Source organism: Notamacropus eugenii, chromosome 2 (assembly GCF_028372415.1).
Source record: "Notamacropus eugenii isolate mMacEug1 chromosome 2, mMacEug1.pri_v2, whole genome shotgun sequence".
NCBI classification, from domain to species: domain Eukaryota; kingdom Metazoa; phylum Chordata; class Mammalia; order Diprotodontia; family Macropodidae; genus Notamacropus; species Notamacropus eugenii.
Window position 1 is genome coordinate 464,867,591 of NC_092873.1, and position 18,939 is coordinate 464,886,529.

General features: G+C 37.0%; 1 protein-coding gene across 1 annotated transcript in view; it reads right to left on the reverse strand.

The window, feature by feature from the left end:
- The window catches only part of XPR1 (xenotropic and polytropic retrovirus receptor 1), a 219,367-nt gene that overhangs the window by 172,939 nt on the left and 27,489 nt on the right, over positions 1-18,939 (reverse strand). Inside the window, exon 2 of the mRNA XM_072648484.1 lies at positions 6,367-6,418. Coding sequence (XP_072504585.1) covers positions 6,367-6,418 — 52 coding nt within the window. The remainder of the gene's footprint in view (positions 1-6,366; positions 6,419-18,939) is intronic.

Below are 18,939 nucleotides of genomic sequence, written 5' to 3' on the forward strand. Positions count from 1 at the left end.
CTGGCCAATTCTGCTTTTTAGGATATTCTTCTCCTCATTGGCTTTTTGGATCTCTTTTTCCCATTTGGGTTAGTCTATTTTTTAAAGTGTTATTTTCTTCAGCATTTTTTTGGGTCTCTTTCAGCAAGCAGTTGACTTGTTTTTCATAATTTTCTTGCATCACTCTCATTTCTCTTCCCAATTTTTGCTCTACTTCTCTTACTTGATTTTCAAAATCCTTTCTGAACTCTTCCATGACCTGAGGCCAATTCATATTTTTCTTGGAGACGTTAGATGCAGGAGCTTTGACTTTGTTGTCTTCTCTTTGTATATTTTGTTCTTCCTTGTCACCAAAGTAAGATTCTATAGTCTGATTTTTTTTTCTGGTTTTTGCTCATTTCCCCAGGCATTTACTTGACTTTTCAGCTCTTTGGCAAAGTGGTTCTCTGCTTCCAGTGGGAATGGGAGGGGTCATACTGTCAGCCCATCAATCCCCACAATATATGGGCCTAGAGCTCCAGAAACAGCTGCTGCAGCTGCCCCTGCCCCAGCTGTGGCTGCTATGGGCTCCTCAGTCCCCTCTGCCGCTCTGGGGCTGTGGCCAGACCATTCTACTCTCTCACACAGGTCCCACAAGTTTTTTTCACTGACCTTCTGATTTGTCCTCAGTGTTTTGGGGTTGTAAAGTCTGGAAACCACCACAGGTGCCCCCCTCAGGCCTGCTCAGGTCCTATCTGTGCAGATGTGGCCTACACTGCACTGTGCTCTGCTCCCAGAGGTGCAACAGACACTTCCCAGTAACCTTCCAGGCTGTCTTGGGCTGAAGATTTTCTTCACTCTGCCATTCTGTGGGTTTTGCAGCTCCAGAACTTGTTTAGAGTCATTTTTTACAGGTATTTGGATGGGCTTGGGGGAGGAGCTGTAGAAAGTCTGTACTTTTACTCTACCATCTTGGCTCTGCCCCACCCCAAATATTTTCTTTATCTCACACCCATGAACTTGCATTTTTATTTTGCTTTTATTTAAATAGTATTTTACATTTTCCCCAATTAATATTAAGAAAATTTTTTAGCATTCATTTTTATAAGATTTTGAATTCCAAATTTTTCTCCCTCTCTCACCCCTCCCCTCTTCTGAAAATAGTAGGCAGTTTGATATAGTTTATATATGTGTTATCATGTACAATATATTTCCATATTCATCACAGTTGTGGAAAATGAAACAGATCCAAAAGAAATAAAACCACGAGAAAGAATAAAGTGAAAAAAATGTGCTTCGATCTGCATTCCATCAGTTCTTTATCTGGATATGGATAGCATTCTCCTTTGTGAATCCCTTTGTACTTATCTTGAATCACTGCATTGCTGAGAAGAGTTTAATCATTCATAGGTAATCATCACACAATGTTGCTGATACTGTGAACAATGTTTTCCTGGTTCTGCTCATTTCACTTTGCATCAGTTTGTACAAGTCTTTCCAGATTTTTCTGAAATCTGCTTGTTCATCATTTCTTACTGCATAATCGTATTCCATTACATTCATATGCCATAGTTTGTTCAGCCATTCCCCAATTGATGGACTTCCCCTCAATTTCCAATATTTTCCCACCATGAAAAGGGCTGCTATAAATATTTTTGCACCTATAGGTCCTTTTACAGACCTAGTAGAGGTATTGCTAGATCAACAAGTATGCACAGGTTGCTTGCCCTTTAGGCAGAATTTCAAATTGCTCTCCAGAATGGCTGCATCAGTTTTCATCTCTATCAACAATGCATTAGTGTCCAAATTTTCCCACATCCTCTCCAACATTTATAATTTTCCTTTTTTGTCATATTAGCCAATCTGATTTGTGTGAGGTGGTATTTCAGAGTTGTTTTAATTTACATTTCTCTAAGCAAGAGTGATTTAGAGTACTTCTTCATGTGCCTATAAATACATTTGATTTCTTCATCTGAAAACTGCCTGTTTGTACCCTTTGATCATTTATTAATTGGGGAATGACTTGCATTCTCATAAATTTAACTCAGTTCTCTATATAGTTGAGAAATGAGTCCTTTACCAGAGACACTTGCTGGAAAGATTGTTTCCCAGCTTCCTGTTTTCCTTCTAAATCTAGGTTGTATTGGTTTTGTTTTTTTTCAATTTAATATGATCAAAATTATCTATTCTATATTTTGTAATGCTCTCTCTTTTTTAGTCATAAATCCTTTCCCTTCCCATAGATTGGACAAGTAGACTATTCATTGGATCTTCTAATTTGATTGCTTCACTGCCTATGGTACCTTTCAGCAAGATGTAGTTTCCTTCCTTATCTCTTTTAATTAGGTATATTTTTGCTTTTACTTTGTCTAAGATGGGGCTTGCTACCCGTGTTTGTTTCTTTTTTCACTCCAGTTGAAGCACAACAGATTCTGCTCCAGCCCTTTACCTTTACTCTGTGTGCATCTCTCTGCTTCAAGTGTGTTTCTTGTAAGCAATATATTATAAAATTCAGATTTTTGATCTACTCTGCTATCCAATTCTGTTTTATGGGAGAGTTTATCCCATTCACATTTACAGTTATTATTACTACCTATGTATTTCCCTCCTTCCTATTCTTCCTGTTTGTTCTCTCTCTCCATTCACCCTTTTCCATCTCACCAGTATTTTGCTTCTGTCTACCACTTCCCCTCCTTTATGTCAGTTACAATTCCCCCACTCCCCCAGCCCTTTACCAAATCCCCTTTCCTCCTACTTCCCTGTCCAGTAAAATAATTTTCTATATTCAACTGATTATGTACATTATTCCCTCTCTGAGCCAATACTTATGAGAATAAGGTTCAAGCAATGCCCATTGCCCACCATCCCCTCCACAGTAATAGGTCTTTCTCACCTCTTCATGAGAGATAATCTAAGTCTTTCTACCTCTCCCTTCCTTCTGTACCCTTTGTACTCCTCTTTCTCATTCCTTAATTTTTCTTAATGTCATTCCCTCAAATTCATCTTATACCCATATCCTCTATCTATGTATATTCTTTCTAGCTAGCTATACTGTTAGCGATACAATTTTTAAGAGTTACAAGTATCATCTTTCCATGAAGGGATAAAAACAGTTAGCTCTATTGAATCCTTTATGTTTTCCCTTTTTACCTGTTTATGCTTGTCTTGCATTTTGATATTAGATGTCAAATTTTTGGTTTAATTCTGGTAGTCTCATGAAGGCTTAAAATTTTTCTATTTCATTGAACGACTACTTTTTCCCTTGACGCAGTAAACATAATTTTTCTGGGTAACTGATTCTTGGTTGTAGTCCTAGTTCCTTCGCCTTCCAGAATATCATGTTCCATGACCTCCGATCCTTCAATGCCAGCTGCCAGACCCTCTGTGATCCTGATTGTGACTCCCCAATATCTAATTTATGGCCACTTGTATTATTTCCTTGACCTAATAGTTCTGAAATTTAACTATAAGATTCCTTGGGGTTTTTATTGTGGGATATCTTTCCTGAGGTGATTGATGGATTCTTTCAATCTTTATTTTGCCTCCTGGTTCCAGAAATTCAGGGCAGTTTTCCTTCATAATTTCTTGAAAGATGCTGTCCAGGTCCTCTTTTTGATTATGGCTTTCAGGTGGTTCAATGATTCTAATACTGTCTTTCCTGGATTTATTTTCCAGGTCAGTTGTTTTTCCCATGAGGTATTTCACATTTTCTTCCATTTTTTTCAGAATAAATGAATATTTAAGAATTTTGTTTTTTCTTGTGGCAATGAATTTCATAAATCAGTTAAAGATATTATCACCTTGTATTCATTTAAAATTAGTGCCCTAGGTAACTACAATAGTATAATTCATGCTTTCTGGAGTAGTGTAAATACAGAAGCCCTTTATAATACTTTTTATTCATATAAATGCCATTTTCATTAATTCTTAGACTCTCTGCATAATTAAATAAGCCAACTAATTCCCTGTTAATTCTATACAATCTTGGATTTTTTTTTATTTGTGCATAGTGTGCTTTTGCTTACATTTATTTTTCTTCACTGTTGCAATATACTTTCTTTAACGGTACATAAAAGTACAAACAGTTTCTATTCCTTTTGTACTGCTCAAAGATTTGGATTATATTTACAGGCTTTTCTTGACAATTATAACAAGACAACAGAGCATGAAAGCAGGTCATCGAAGGCCAAATGCTTGATAGGACAGCTTTATGATTATGATATCAGAAAACAAACAAACGTTATTTGGTAGGTTAAGGGTGTTTTATTGGAGTACTATTACCTTCCTTTCTTTTATGTCTCTCATTTTTTGCTCTTTGATTACAGTTTTGGTAGAACTCAGATTTACATCTGCCGTGTGCCACACAACTTCAGGTAAAATACTTTCTGACAAGAAATTTTTTCATGTTTTAAACTAACCTGCATACCTTGGGTGGTTACCATTAAAAGTTAATTGGCAGATAATAATTTTCTATACATTTCTGGATAACTGGTATGTAAAAGTAATAGTTTTTAGCTTTCCTTACGGTATTAATTTTTAAAGCAGATCCCATAATAATACAGAGAAAAAAGTCTTCTCCCTCAACGGCAGTTAGAAAATAGTTATTGAGACATAGTTCCTCCTTGTAGATAACACTTGGGAGAAGTAAATAGCAAACTACTCCAGTATCATTGCCAAGTATCCAGTATCACTGTCTTCTCCCTTTCTTTGTCTCCCCAGTGCCTAGCACAGTGCGGGCACATAACAGACACAATAAATACTTGTTGACTAACTATCAGTTACTTAATATCATGGGCTTCATGTTCCTTACAGCAAAATGATAATATCTTTCAAATTCTAAATTACATGATCCTTGATCAAAAATTCATCTTTCTTGAAAAAGTTTAATGTGAAATATAAAAAGAATACTCAGAATCAAAAGGGCTGTCTCAGGCTATAAATGTTCAGTTATAATTATTAACTGACATTAGAAATCACCATCATTTTATCTCACAATTCATCTCCAAACTCTAAATAAGGTTAAATGCATAAACAACTACCTAGCAAGTAAAAGCTAAACAGAAAAATGAATGACCCATTGAATTTAATTAGAAAAATAAGAACCAATGACATCAGGATGGGTATTAAACACTAATTATAAAGTGTTATAAATGTGTTCTCATGTTCCTATTGTCCCATACATAAATGTATATAAATGGAAGGTTGGGGGAGAGGGGAAAGCAGTGCTATTCTCATCAAAATGGAGGTAAGTAGGAGAAAACGACTAAGTTTAAGGTAAAAAAGTACAAAAGTATATAGATAAGGGAGCACAACATACAGAGAAACACACAGTTAATTCTAAAGTGACATGACAGCATTATCTGAGGAAGAAAAATTAAGTTATCCTAATGAGAGCATCAATATTAGAGCCCCTAGCTTAGGAGAAAACTAGACCAACTGATTTAGAAAATAATATAAATATATAAAACACATAAATTATATAACATAAATATATATTTATGTTTATTTAAATATATTTAAATATATTATGTTAAATATATATTTTAAACTATAAATATATTTATTTGAATTTATTTATTCATATACATATTTTATATATAAATATATATTTATACATATATAAAATATAAAACATCATTACATAAATATGAGGCATACAGTATATAAATATGAGCTATTAAATATGAACATACAAAACATTATAAATGTAAAAAAACAAAAATAGTAGCATACATCTAGGAGTTTCAGATTTGAGATTTTAGGCAACCAATAAAATCTGAAATTCAACAAAATTTTGCAATTTTTTTTTTTTAATGCCTATGAACTGGGGAATGGCTGAACAAATTGTGGTATATGAATGTAAAGGAATACTATTGTGCTGTAAGAAATGATGAACAGCTGGACTTCAGAAACACCTGGAAAGAATTATATGAACTTATATGAACTAAGTGAAATGAGCAGAACCAGGAGAACATTATACACAGTAACAGCCACAGTGTACAAGGTCCGTTTCTGATAGACTAAGCCCTTCACAGCAATCCAAGGACCTAAAGCATTCTCAAAGGACTCTTGAGGCAAAATGCCATCCACATCCGGAGAAAGAACTATGGAATCACAACAAAGAATGAAGCAAACTATTTTCTCTTGTGTTACGTTTTGTTTTTTCTCATAACTTCTCCAATTTGTTTTAATTCTTCTATGACACATGACTAATGTGAAAATGTGTTTAATAAGAACGTATGTGTAAAACCCATATAAGATTACATGCCGTCTCAGGGAGGAAGAGGAAAGGGAGGGGGAGAAAAATTAAGAGTTATAGAAGTGCTGAAAACAAATTAATTTTTTTTAATTTTTTAATATGGAATTATGTTTACTGCTAACATAAAGTCAAGGTTATTGGTTCCTTACCTTCCATAGAAGGTGCCTGGTCCTGGGCTGAATATAGCATATCCTTAAAAGCCTGTGGGAGAAAAAAATGAAAACCTTGGGTAAACTTTATAATAAAGTATTTAAACTGAGACATAATATTTTTTGGCTCCAGGTAATAACTCTACAAAAATTTCTAACATATGGAACCAGTGAGAATTCAAGTAGCCATAATAGTTACAATGAAAACAGGTGCATTATTAGATTTGGAGTCAGAAGCCCTGCCTTCAAGCCTTACCTGCCCACTTATCAACTATGTAACCTTGGAAAAGTCATTGAACCTCTCTGTGCTTCAGCTTTCTATTCAGTAACATGAGAAGACTGGACTTGATGGCATCTGAGGTCCCTTCTCACACCTTTACCCTTCCCTCACCTCCACTTCACAGAATTACCTTCTTCCTTTAAGACACAGTTCAAGCACCACATTCTACTCAAAGCTTTTCCGAATTTCCCCAAATGCAGAGCCTTCTTTTTCTAGTATTGACTTACCTTGTGTTTATTCTATACGTATTCTGATGAATGAAGTAGTACACAGGTGACCATAGATTGTTAAAGGCTATGTCAGCAGAACATAAAGTCCCTATAAGCTGGAAAAGTTTGGAGTATGAACACAAGTCTGATAAACTCAGAAAAATCTGTAAGCCAGGTTGTCTGCAGGATGAAATTTTTTTTTTAGCTACAACAACTCCTGAAGATTATTACCTAAGTGGTGGAAACTTGTGATCTTCATCTCCATCACACCAACAAAATCACATATCCTTTAAATATTGAAATAATAACCTTATGTGAGATAGGACAGCATTATGGGATGTGTAAACATCTGAAAACCTTCAAATTCAATTAATATACAACATTTTTGGAAACCTTTATAAGGTCTTCTGTATTTGACAGATACATGTTCATGAATGAAATGTACCTTAACACTGTAGATTGTATATTTTATTACCATTACAAAGCTTGACTCAAAAATCAAAGTTATTTTCAAATCCTCATCCTATCAAATTATACTATAGGTTTTATGATGTGGGTCAACTAATATGCTTTATATCAATAGTTCTCAAATACTTTTGTTTGCTCACTACATAGGATAATATATTATTATTCCATGGCCTGCCTCATGTTTCTCCCTACTCCAATCCATCTTCCATTCAGCTGCCAAAGTCATTTTACTAAAGGAAAACAAGGTCTGACCACATCACTGTATTTCATTAACTCAGTGGCTCCCCACGACCTCCAAGATCAAATATAAACTCTTCTGCTCAGGATTAAAACCCTTCAAAATCTAGACCCCATCCTACCTTTCCTGCCTTATACTTTTACTTTGCCTCTGGGTACTACAATCAGCAACACTGGCCTTCTTGCTGTTGAACTCATCCAACATTCCCTTTCCCATCTCTGAGTCTTTTCACCAGCTCTTTAGCCCTCATACCGGAAATGTTCTCACTCATCAACTCTGCCTCCAGGATTCATTCCCTGGCTATCTTCAAGACCTAGCTCGAAACCTTTCGACAGAAAATCTTTCCCAGTCCTATTCCCCTATTCTCCAGCCCCTGAGGCCTGACCACACATATTAACTTCAATTTACACTGTAAATATCTTCCCCCTGAAGGGGAAGATTCCCTTGAGGATAAGAACCATGTTTTTTCATTTTCTTTGTATGTCCAAGACAGTGCCTAGCATATAGTAGATACTTAATAAATCCATGTTGACTGATTTTTGCATACAAATAGGCCTGCATGTGTAACTTTCAATACTATTTGGTGCACATTTAGCAAACCTAAGGATACACAACCTTTAAGAACTGCTTTATCAAAATGTGAATCATGCAGTTTTAGAGTGGGTGGGGTAAGAAGGGAAGGACATACCTTTATAGTTCCCTCCTTAATATTTACTAACACAGTTCAGGGAGTATCACTAAATATGTTAAGAACATATTTATTTATGTTATTTAGGCCACTCCACTTGCCATTACCTTCAATAACCATACCGAGCTTCTCATGACCCCTCCCACTGCCCTCAAAACTGTCAGGAACAATGGTGCTCAGAGTTAGCAACCAAGCATCCAAAACAGTCAGGAGTTCCCTATGGAAGCAATGGTACCTAGAATGGGACTCTATGAATTGTCCCTAGAAACAGCAATCCTAGAGAATCCCCTAAATTTATACCACAAGCTTTCAGTACTATCTACCAGAATCCATTTGCAGACACGGTAACTATGAGAGGGTTCCCCCCAATAAGTTCACTGGAATAAAAGGCATCACAGAACAGCAAGAACATTAAATAGGGAGTCAGAATACCCAGTTCTGGCTCTTTCAGTAACTCCCTACGTGACCTTGGACAAGTCGTTTGCCCTTCCTGGGTTTCCATTCTGTAAAATATGGCATTCAAACTAGACAATAAATAAAGTCCCTGCCCGCTATAAAACTGCATGATTCACATTTTACCAGCTGAGTGTCCTTAAGACTGAGAGCTTTGAAATTACTGATTCTTATCATAACAGCAGTAACTCAACTAGAATTATTTCATTATAAAGTCCCTTGTTGCCAAGCCATAAAACTGCCTGGAAAAAAAAATTGCTGACATAACATTATTCTCAATCCCAAACTCCACTAATACATTTCATTTTAAAGTTATAAATGAAAACTATGTACCCCTACCAAACAAAAAATTTTCAGATGCTCTCACTTAAACTGAGAAAATCCAACTGATTCCTTTGGTGAATTTATCCAATTATAAAATAATCACATCAGCAATTCTTAAGGAAAAACTTAATTCCCTGATGTAACCATATTCCCTATGTAAGTACATACAGAGGATGCCATCTCCCAACTACAGGTACCTTGGTAGTGACTGAAAGAAAAAAAGTCCAAGGAGCTCAATCTACATAACTCATCTAATCCTAATCTGTTAAGGCTAGAATAACAGCTAAATATCTCTCTCTGCTTCCAATCTCTCTCCCTTTTCAATGCATCCTTTAAAGTGATGACAGCAGTTAACATGAACGTGAAGCCTATCTTTCAGTCACAAAAATATTTTATGAACATTGTCTCAACTGGCCCTCATAAAAATCCAGTAAGGTAGATATGGAAACTGAAATGTTGAGGAAGGCTAAATGATTTTCTCAAAGTCACACAATAAAGCAAAGGGTACCAGGATTTGAATCCTGGATTTGACTCCAAATCCAGGGTTTTTTCCATATCAATCTTCTTCATCCCCACTTTCAGCACTTCCTTCTTCAGAAAATTACAGCTGCCAAAATCTACGGCTCTCAAGTTTTCCAAAATCTGACAACTCAACCCTCCACACTACTCTCATTTTTGCCCCTACATCTGTGTTGAAGTTTTTTCTAAATATAAAGTATTTAATATAACTTCACTTTCACCCCAAATACAATCTAGGCTATGTTTAACCTTTCACTTTTCCCATCTGAAAACTGAGATCTATCTTCTTTTTTAAACTGAACCTCTCCACCCATTCTTTGCCACTTGGTCTCTTTTGAACTTCACCCTCAACAAACTAATCTTCCCCTCTCTACTGATATTATGAATTCTTCATCAGAGGTGCCTTCCTTTCTTCTTTGAAATGTTCACAGGTCTCCCCATCTTAAAATATAAAGCCCAATTTTTTCTCTTCACCCTGCTATCCTGATTGCTATCAGCTGATTTCTCTCTTTTCTTTCACTGCCAAATTTCTGAAACATGTAACCTACAACTGCTTTAGATTTTCCTCTCCTTTCACAGTAATATGCTTGTATATTCACCACTCTGCTTATCTGTTCTCTCATCTAATAGTAAGAATTTGGTATTACTTGTTTACTATATCTGGGAAATTCAATAACTTCCTTTTAGTCAGTCTGCAATGATCTTTTTTCAATATTCATCCTCTCCAATCTCTCCGGGGCATCTGACACCACAGGAAGCTAGAGGTATAGCTGAATGGGTAGAGAGCTAGACTTGGAAACAGCAAGACGAAATCTAAATCCAGGCTCAAAGATTTATTGTTTGACTCTGGGCAATTCACCTAACTTCACTGTGCTTCAGTTTCCAGTAAAATAAGCATAATAACAGCACCTACCTTTAAGGGTTGTAGTGAGGACTAAATGAGATAATATTTAACACAGTGCCTGGCACATAACAGGCACTATCTTAATGCTTATTCCCTCCCCTCTTCTAATCACTTCTTAAAATTCTCATATCTCCTGAATTCTGCTATACTAAATTATCCTGGTTCATGCTCCATCAGAAAGATTCCTCTGTCTCCTTTGTTGGGATCTTTCTCTTCCACTACACTTTGCTCCCCCACCCCTAGTCTTGGGTATCGCCAGTCTCTTCGCACCTTACTTTCTCCCCAAAGTATTCATGTACTTCCCAACCTTTAACTGTCCTTTCCATGTAGATGACTGCCAAATCTTTGAAAGATCTTCACTGCTGACCTCTGACCAAGTGCCCAAATCTGCAATTGTCAAAAGGACCTCTTCCCTTATGTCTCACCATTATCTCAAATCCAAAATGCACAATGCTTGCTTGATTATCTTTCCCCTTCCAAAATTCCCCTTTGTGACTTCTTTCAATGTGAACATTATTCCACTCTCCCAGACTAGAAACTATTCTAAATAGTCATTCAAATACCTGTAGATAAAAGTGATTTATACCAAAAATTGTCTATGGCAGCTAACTCCTCACCAAACTACTCAAATAGAGTAAGATAACAAAAAAGAGCAAAACAGGAAAAAAGGAAAATCTTTAGCTTATTTATACACTATCTTGGCTCCTTCAAGGCCTCTTTTATGACTGGAATGTTACAAGATTAAAATGATTTTGAATTTCCAATTTTTAAATTCTAAATTGTTCATTAAATTTTACTTTATAAAATTGCAGACAAACTAGTGTTTATCTTTCTGGACCATCTACCTTATCCTAAGCTTTCCCTCCACATTCTCGTCCTCTTTTTTCTTTCTGCTTTCTCAGCTCCGGCCTAGTTTAACTAAGTGTTCCCTTCCCCTAACCCTTTCAATAAATCTTTTACTAATTGCCCCTCTCAGATCCTTTCACTGGTGGGTCCTGGAATCTGAAAGACCAAGTTTGGTATTAGTGCATTCCACGTTTTCCTTCTGTCACTGTAGAATTTTCTAGACATAGCAACAGTCCACCCCCTCTAAGAAATATAATTCTGAACCAAAGACCTTCTCAAAGGAGGTTTCTTCCAGATTATGTGGTTTCCATATCCCTTTTTGACAATAGTTTCCATTATTCTACAAATCAATTGACAATTCAGCCACTAGAGGTCTCAAGTATCCAAGAGGAAAGTCTCCCACTTCAAGACTCCCAACAAGCAATAAGCATTTATAACAATAATAATAAGAGCTAACCTATACACAGTACTTACTATGTGCCAGGCACTGTGCCAAGCATCTTTACAATTATTCTTTTATTTGATCTTCACTACAACCCTCCAAGGTAGATGCTATTATTATCACCATGTACAGATGAGGAACCTGAGGCAAACAAAGGTTAAATGACTTTCCCAAGGTCACACAGCAAGTATCTAAGGCAGCATTTGAATTCAAGTCTTCCTGACTGCTGGCTTGTAGCTCTATATACTGCACCACCTAGCTGCCTTAACAAGCTTCTTGCATTAGAGCAGAAATTTGCTGCTGAGCCTCATCATTCATTTGTAGGTATCCAATGCACATTTACCAAGCACTTAAAACTGAATTCTTACACTAAAATATGTGAATACTTCAGCATGTTGTGATCATGATCAAAAACACAAAACAAAAAACAACAAGTAAAACTGAAGAGTGAGGTGGATAGTTTTTTGTTTTGGTCTGGGATTTCTGCTCACCAAAATTGGTCTATATTTGCCCTGTATGAGAGTTCCTAAATTAAGGTAAATAACCCCAATAAATATCAAACCAATGAACAAATATCAATCAGGCCCTACTAGGCACAAGGCACTCATACAAATAAAAAGAATTAAATCCCTACTCTCTACGAGCTTAAATCCTAACAGGGGATACATTAACCAATATATATTCAAAATAAATATAAGGAAAATAAAAACAAATAAATGCAAGATTATTAACATAAAGTAGTTTTTAGATGAAAGGCATTAGCAAATAGAAAAATGAGGAAAGACTTCATTAATATTTTATAAAGTGGTATCTGAAGGTTTTGAAGGAAGAGAGGGATTCCATGAGGTGAAAGTAAGGAAAGAGCACATTCTAGGCACTGAGGACAGCCAGACAAAGACATGGAGCTGGGGGTATCATGTGTGAGGAACAGAGAGGTCAGTTTGGCTAAATTTAAATGGGTGTATACGAGAGGGAATTTTTCTAACAAAACTGGAAAGACAGTAGTTTAGAACCAGACTATGAAGGTCTTTAAAAGTTCAACAGAGAAGTTTATATTTTATTCCAGAGAAAATAGGGAAATAGTGGAATTGATTGAGTAGGGAAGTGATTGTGTTCTGTTCTGTGTATAAGAAAAGTGACAGAAATGTGGAGGACATCTTAGAGTGGTGAGAGATGGAGACAAGAAAACCAATTAGGAAGCTGTTAAAATAATCTAAGGGAGAAATGGTAAAGATCTGAACTAAACTAATGACTGTGTGAAGATAGCGAAAGGATCAGACTTTTGTAAAAGATGCTGTGGAGACAAAAAGCAGCAAGATTTAGCAACTGATAAGACAGCTGGGGTGAGGAAGAATGAGGAGGGAAGGATCATGTCAAAGATATAAAGCTGGAAGACTGAAAGGGAGGTTTGGAAGAAGGGTGGGTGGATTTGGAGGGAAAACCCTATTTTGGGCCATGCTGAGTTTATCCCAGATGTATTTGCGACATTTAGTTTGAAATGTCCAAGAGGTAGGTCGATTACAGGGAGGAGGAGGAGGGGTGTGTGTGTGTGTGTGTGTGTGTGTGTGTGTGTGTCTGTGTGTGTCTGTGTGTGTCTGTGTCTCTGTGTCTCTGTGTGTGTCTGTGTGTGTCTGTGTCTGTCTGTGTCTGTCTGTGTCTCTGTGTCTCTGTGTGTGTCTGTGTGTGTATGCCTACATATGAGGGAGACATCTACACTAGATAATGACTAAACCCATGAAAGCTGATGAGGTTACCAAGAAGAGAAGAAGGCTTAGGACCTAGAACAGGACCTTGGCAAACACTCACAGTTAGGGGTTATATCATGGATGATAAGTCATCACCACAAGAGACCAAGGAGTAGTTAGATGGGTATAAGGAGAACCGGAAGAGAGTGGTGTCACAAAAACCCCTGAAGGAGAGAGTGGTCAAGAGTATCAAATGCAGCCAGTAAGGAGCGAAGGATGGGGACTAAGACTATCAGATCTGGCAAAAAAGAGATTGTTGGTAACTGGAGAGAGAGCAGTTTCAGTTGAATGAAAAGGGCAGAAGCCAGAGTAAAAAGGATTGAGGAGTGAGAGGAAGTCAAGGTTGATTAGTGTAAAAAACATTTTTTCTAATGAGTTTTTCTAAGAAAGAAAGGATACAGGACAATAGCTTGAAGGGACGGTCAGGTCTAGTTTAGGCATGTTGAAAAGCACTAGATGAGAAGCCAAGAGGGAGAGGTTGAAAATCTGAGAGAAAGTGAATGTTAAGTGCAGTGTGCTGGAGAAGATGGGAGAGGATAGAATCTAGGAGACAGACTGAGGAGTTGACCTTGGCAAGAAAAGCCACTTCAGAAACTGTGACAAAGGAGGAGAGAGGAGGTTTAAGATAAGGAGAGATGAAAAAGCTCAAGGTGAGAGCTCAATTTTCTCAATGAAGTGTAGGTCCCATGGTTGACAAGGGTGGAGGGCAAGGTAGGGGAGATTTAAGAAGAGAAGAAAAAGTTAGGAATATATTATATCATAAAAACATAGTGAGAAATCAAATATCTGTAAAAGTACAAAAGCTACTTGTGGCAATATTATAACTCTGCTTTCTATGAATAACACAACTCTGGCTATACTACTGGAGATAGTGAGGAACACTATTAATAATCATCAACTATTCATTTCTAGAATAAATAATTGGGGAAATCACTTAACTTCTCTAGGCCTTTTTAAAATAAGTTGGAACAGGTAATCTTCACCATGTATCAAATATGAGAAAAGAGGAGTAACATTTCCCAAACTAGTCAAATGAGAATATTTGGAAATGACTTTGCAAACCTTAAAGCACCACATAAGTAAATGCTAGCTATTCATGTGGGGTGCAGAACCCTTTGAGGTTTAGAGAATTAAATTACAGTCCAAAAGATCTGAGGTATGCCATAGCCATTCTACCCCTGTAGAACAAGATAAGGAAAATGTCATACCTAATAAGTACGTGTGCATGTTTGTGTGTATACACATATATGTGTGTATAAGTATAAAACCTATGTATATATGTGATATTTATCAAAATCTTATCTCCAAAATCCCTGTTCATATCATAAAAAAACACACCAGGATTCCACAGAACAATCTGGAAAATGCTGGTATGAGGAATATCAATAATTTTATATTACTGTATATTTATTATTAGCCCTTGGAAAACCATTTGATACCACTGATAAATCTAGAAACCACCAAAGAAAATGTGTTTGCCTTTGAAGGTCCCCAATATCCTGTCACCAACAATTCATTATGATACAGTCATATCCAAAGTAACAGTACTCCTTTAAACCTATTCGTCATTACTGGTAGAGTGGAAAAGATCTGTATTACATTTACAGCTTTACATAATTAATTTTATAGCAATGTCTGAAATGCAACGAGATGCTGTTAACAGTAGAATATTTTGTGTTGGATACAGAGTCAAGGATCCGAAAGGAACCTTGAGACTAGACAATAAATTCCTTGAGGTCAAGCGTCACACCTTATGCATTTTATCTTTGTGTTCTCCACAGCAAGTACTCAAGTTAAGCACAGCAGAAGTGGGGAAAAAATGGTGAAAGCCCATCTAGTTTAATCATGTCTTCAAGAAAATTAGTATTTCAACCAGCACAGCAAGATGAAGCCAGATTATAAGAGACGTACAGCACAGTGTCACAGTATGGACCTTTATAAATTCTTGTTGATTGACTAACTGATGAAATGTTTGGGTTTGATCCAGAAAGCAAACCATTAGAGATTCTAGAGCACAGCATGACACAAGTGGTGTTTTTAGAAAGCTCAGTTTATTAGCATAATACAGGGTAGTTGAGGCTGTGTAGAGGCTGGAGGCAAGAAATTGAGAAAGAAGATTAATGCTGTGATCAGCAAGGTATATATAGTAGAAAGAAAACTGGATTTGGAGTCAGAGGACTTGGTTTTTAATTGCAGCTCAGCCACTAAGCGCTTGTGTGACCTTAAGAAAGTTATTCTTCCTCAATGGGGCTGTTTCCTCACCAGTAAAATTAGAGAGTTAGACTAGATGACCTCTAACAGTCCTTCCAGACCTGGAAATATGATCTTAATATAGATGTGTCAGCCAGAAGCTCACAGACAAAAAGGAAAAGGACAAGACCAATGACAGGCAAAAAAATCTAGCATCCTTTCAACCTAACCAGAAACTGCTCCATATTGTCTCCATTGCTCCTGCCTTCAGAGGCAGGAAAGAAATTCCATGAGAAAGCCAAAGGTTGCTGAAAGTCCACTGTGGGAATCTTGGAAGCTACAAGAACAACAAAGAGCACTGGAGGATAGACAGCACTCAGACTAAGAGATCACAGGGCTCTGAAGTCCCTAGCACTATGTCCTGAGAAACCATATATGAGCTCCTAAACTTTTTATGTCATGGACCCCTTTGGCAGCCTAGTGAAGTCTATGGACCATTTTCTCAGAATAATAGTTAGTTGCCTACATTCAAAATTTTAGAAAATGCTAAATTTCAGCTAAAGATTAGTGCAAATAAAAATGTATTTTCTCCATCAAAGTTCATAAACTCCCTGAAATCAAGGAGTCAGCACTCATCTGCAAACTCTATCTTAACTAGCTTTGAAGATCTGGTTCTCTGAATCAACCTCAAAGACCTAAGGACAACTAACTCCTGGATCAGTGCAACAATCATGCAAGGAAGAACACCAGCCTCAAAAGTGCAGCACAGGGGTAAAGTCTTGGCCTTAGCGTAAAGAACAACCAAGAAACTAAAATCAGAGAGGTAAATAAACCAAAGAAAACAGCAACCAATACAAATAAATGCTGACATCCAGAGATGTCTAAGATGTCAACTAAGAGGAATATCACCACAAACAACTGCAAGCAGAAATGAAAAACAAAAAAGGAACTTTTCACAAGAACTGCATGAATACCTAGAAGAAATGAAGCAAGAAATCTGAAATTTGAAAAATGAATTAAAGGCTCTGAAGGAAAAAATTAGTAAGAGAGTAAGTAGCTTAAAAGAGAGAGCAGTAAACCTTTTCCAAGTAACAAGTGTCTCTAAAAATTAAAATAAACAAAAGAGAAGCCAATGACTCCATGAGACAGCAAGAAACATTAAAGGAAAATCCAAAAACTGAAAAAATATTTTAAAAAGCCAAGAGAGCTAGTATCAAAAACACCTGACTAGGAAAATGGGTCCAGGAAAGGTCACTTAAGAATCACTGGACTCTCTGAAAGCCATAATTGTTTTTAAAACCCTGTACATCGAGGCAGAGCCAAAACAGCAGTGTAACACAAATGAGTGTTCCCCACCATGTCCCCCAACTCCTCTGATGGTGGTGCAAACTTAGAAACAGACTTAGACACATCTAGAAAATGTCCAGATTGAACCCTGGTGAGGAAATCCAATAAAAAGTCACAGGGGTCATTTTTCCAGACCTAGCTGGCAGAACACTACAGACTAAAAGGTCTACAGATCCTGGGGACAGGTCTAGCCAGGAGCCCTAAGCTGCTCAGAGCAGGCCAGGGCCTCGGGAGATGCCGCTAACTGAGGCAAGAGAAGTCCCAGATTGATATATAAGGGCACTGAGAACACAGTGTGGGAACGGATACCAAAGATCAGCTTTGTAGCCCACTATCCAATTCCCAGTCACAGATCCAGGGTAAACTCACTGAGGACAGTGTACTACGTAAGAAGCAAGGACTGAAGCAAGCAGCTGCTGTAGCTCATATCCCAGGAGTAGATCAGGATCTCCATTCCAGCTTCTAATCCAGTCTGAAGCCTTTGGAGTGGGCAGAAATCCCAGACCAAAGGAGAACCTACAGTTCTATCTTCCCAGCTGGCAGACAACAGCTGAGTCCAGTAGCAGTCTGCTGTTACTAATACCCAAACCGAGATCAAGAACTCACAGAGCTCAGACCAGAGAGGCAGAAATCAGACCACTTTAGGAAAGTTTGCAGGTTCCCTGCCTGAACCATCCCTGAGATTCCAGAAAAATACAACACTCAACACCCAAAAGAAAGCAACAATGAGACCAGCTCACACCTTTCCTCTAGAAGTGAGCAGAGCTCAGCCCTAACCTAACATCAAGCTGAATTCAGAAAGTAATCTGGAAGAATGGACAAACAAAAAAAGAATTCCTCCATAAAAAGCTATTGTGATAATAGGAATATTGAAGATACAGCTCTGTAAGATACTGACTCCAAAACTTCCAGAAGCAAATCTTCAAAGGAAAACATATGTTGTTAGTTCAGTAGTTTTCAGTCATGTCCAATTCTTTGTGACCCCATTTGGGGTTTTCTTGGCAAAGATACTGGAGTGGTTTGCCATTTTCTTCTCCAGTTTATTTTACAGAAGAGACAAACAGGGTTTAGTGATTTGCCCAAAATCACATAGCTACTAAGTATCTGAGACCACATTCAAACTCAGGAAGACCAATCTTCCTGACCATAGACCCGGGACTCTACTGTGCCGCCTAGCTGGACAAAAACAAAAACATAGCCTGGGCACAAATTCAACTAGAATTTCTGGAAGAGATTAAGCAAGACTTTAAAAAGGTATTTTTTAAAAATATTTTTTATAAATGAAATGAGTATGCTAGAGAAAAATATTGAAAATGAAACAAAAGGTATAGAAGAAAGAACTGGAAAACAATTAGCATAGGACAAGAGGTACAAAACTTTGCCCAAGCAATAAACTCCCTGAAAATTAAAATGGTCTAAGTGGAAGCCAATGACTCCATGAGATAACAAGAAATATTAAAACAAAATCAAAAGACTGAGAAAAATAGAAGATGTAAAGTATCTTGCAGCAAAAACAACTGAACCTGGAATCCAAACAACCTAGAAAAAGGTTGAGAGGAAAAAATTTAAGAATCATTGGTCTACCTGAAAGCCATGACCAAATCAAGAACTTTGACATTTATTTCAAGAAATCTTAAAATTGCCCTGATCTCTCAGAACCAGGGAGCAAAGAGGAAAACAGAAAGCATCTACTCATCACCTACTGAAAGAAATCTCAAAATGAATCTAGAGCTTCTAGGTCAAAGGAAAAAAATGCCAGAAGTCAGCCAGAAAGCAGACAGAAAGAAAGAATTCAAGCACCAAGCAATCACAATCAGGATCACACACAATTTAGGTACCACCACTAAAGGTTTGGAATACTATAGATAATTTGGAATACTATATTCCAGGAGGTAAAGGATATATAGGCTTACAGCCAAA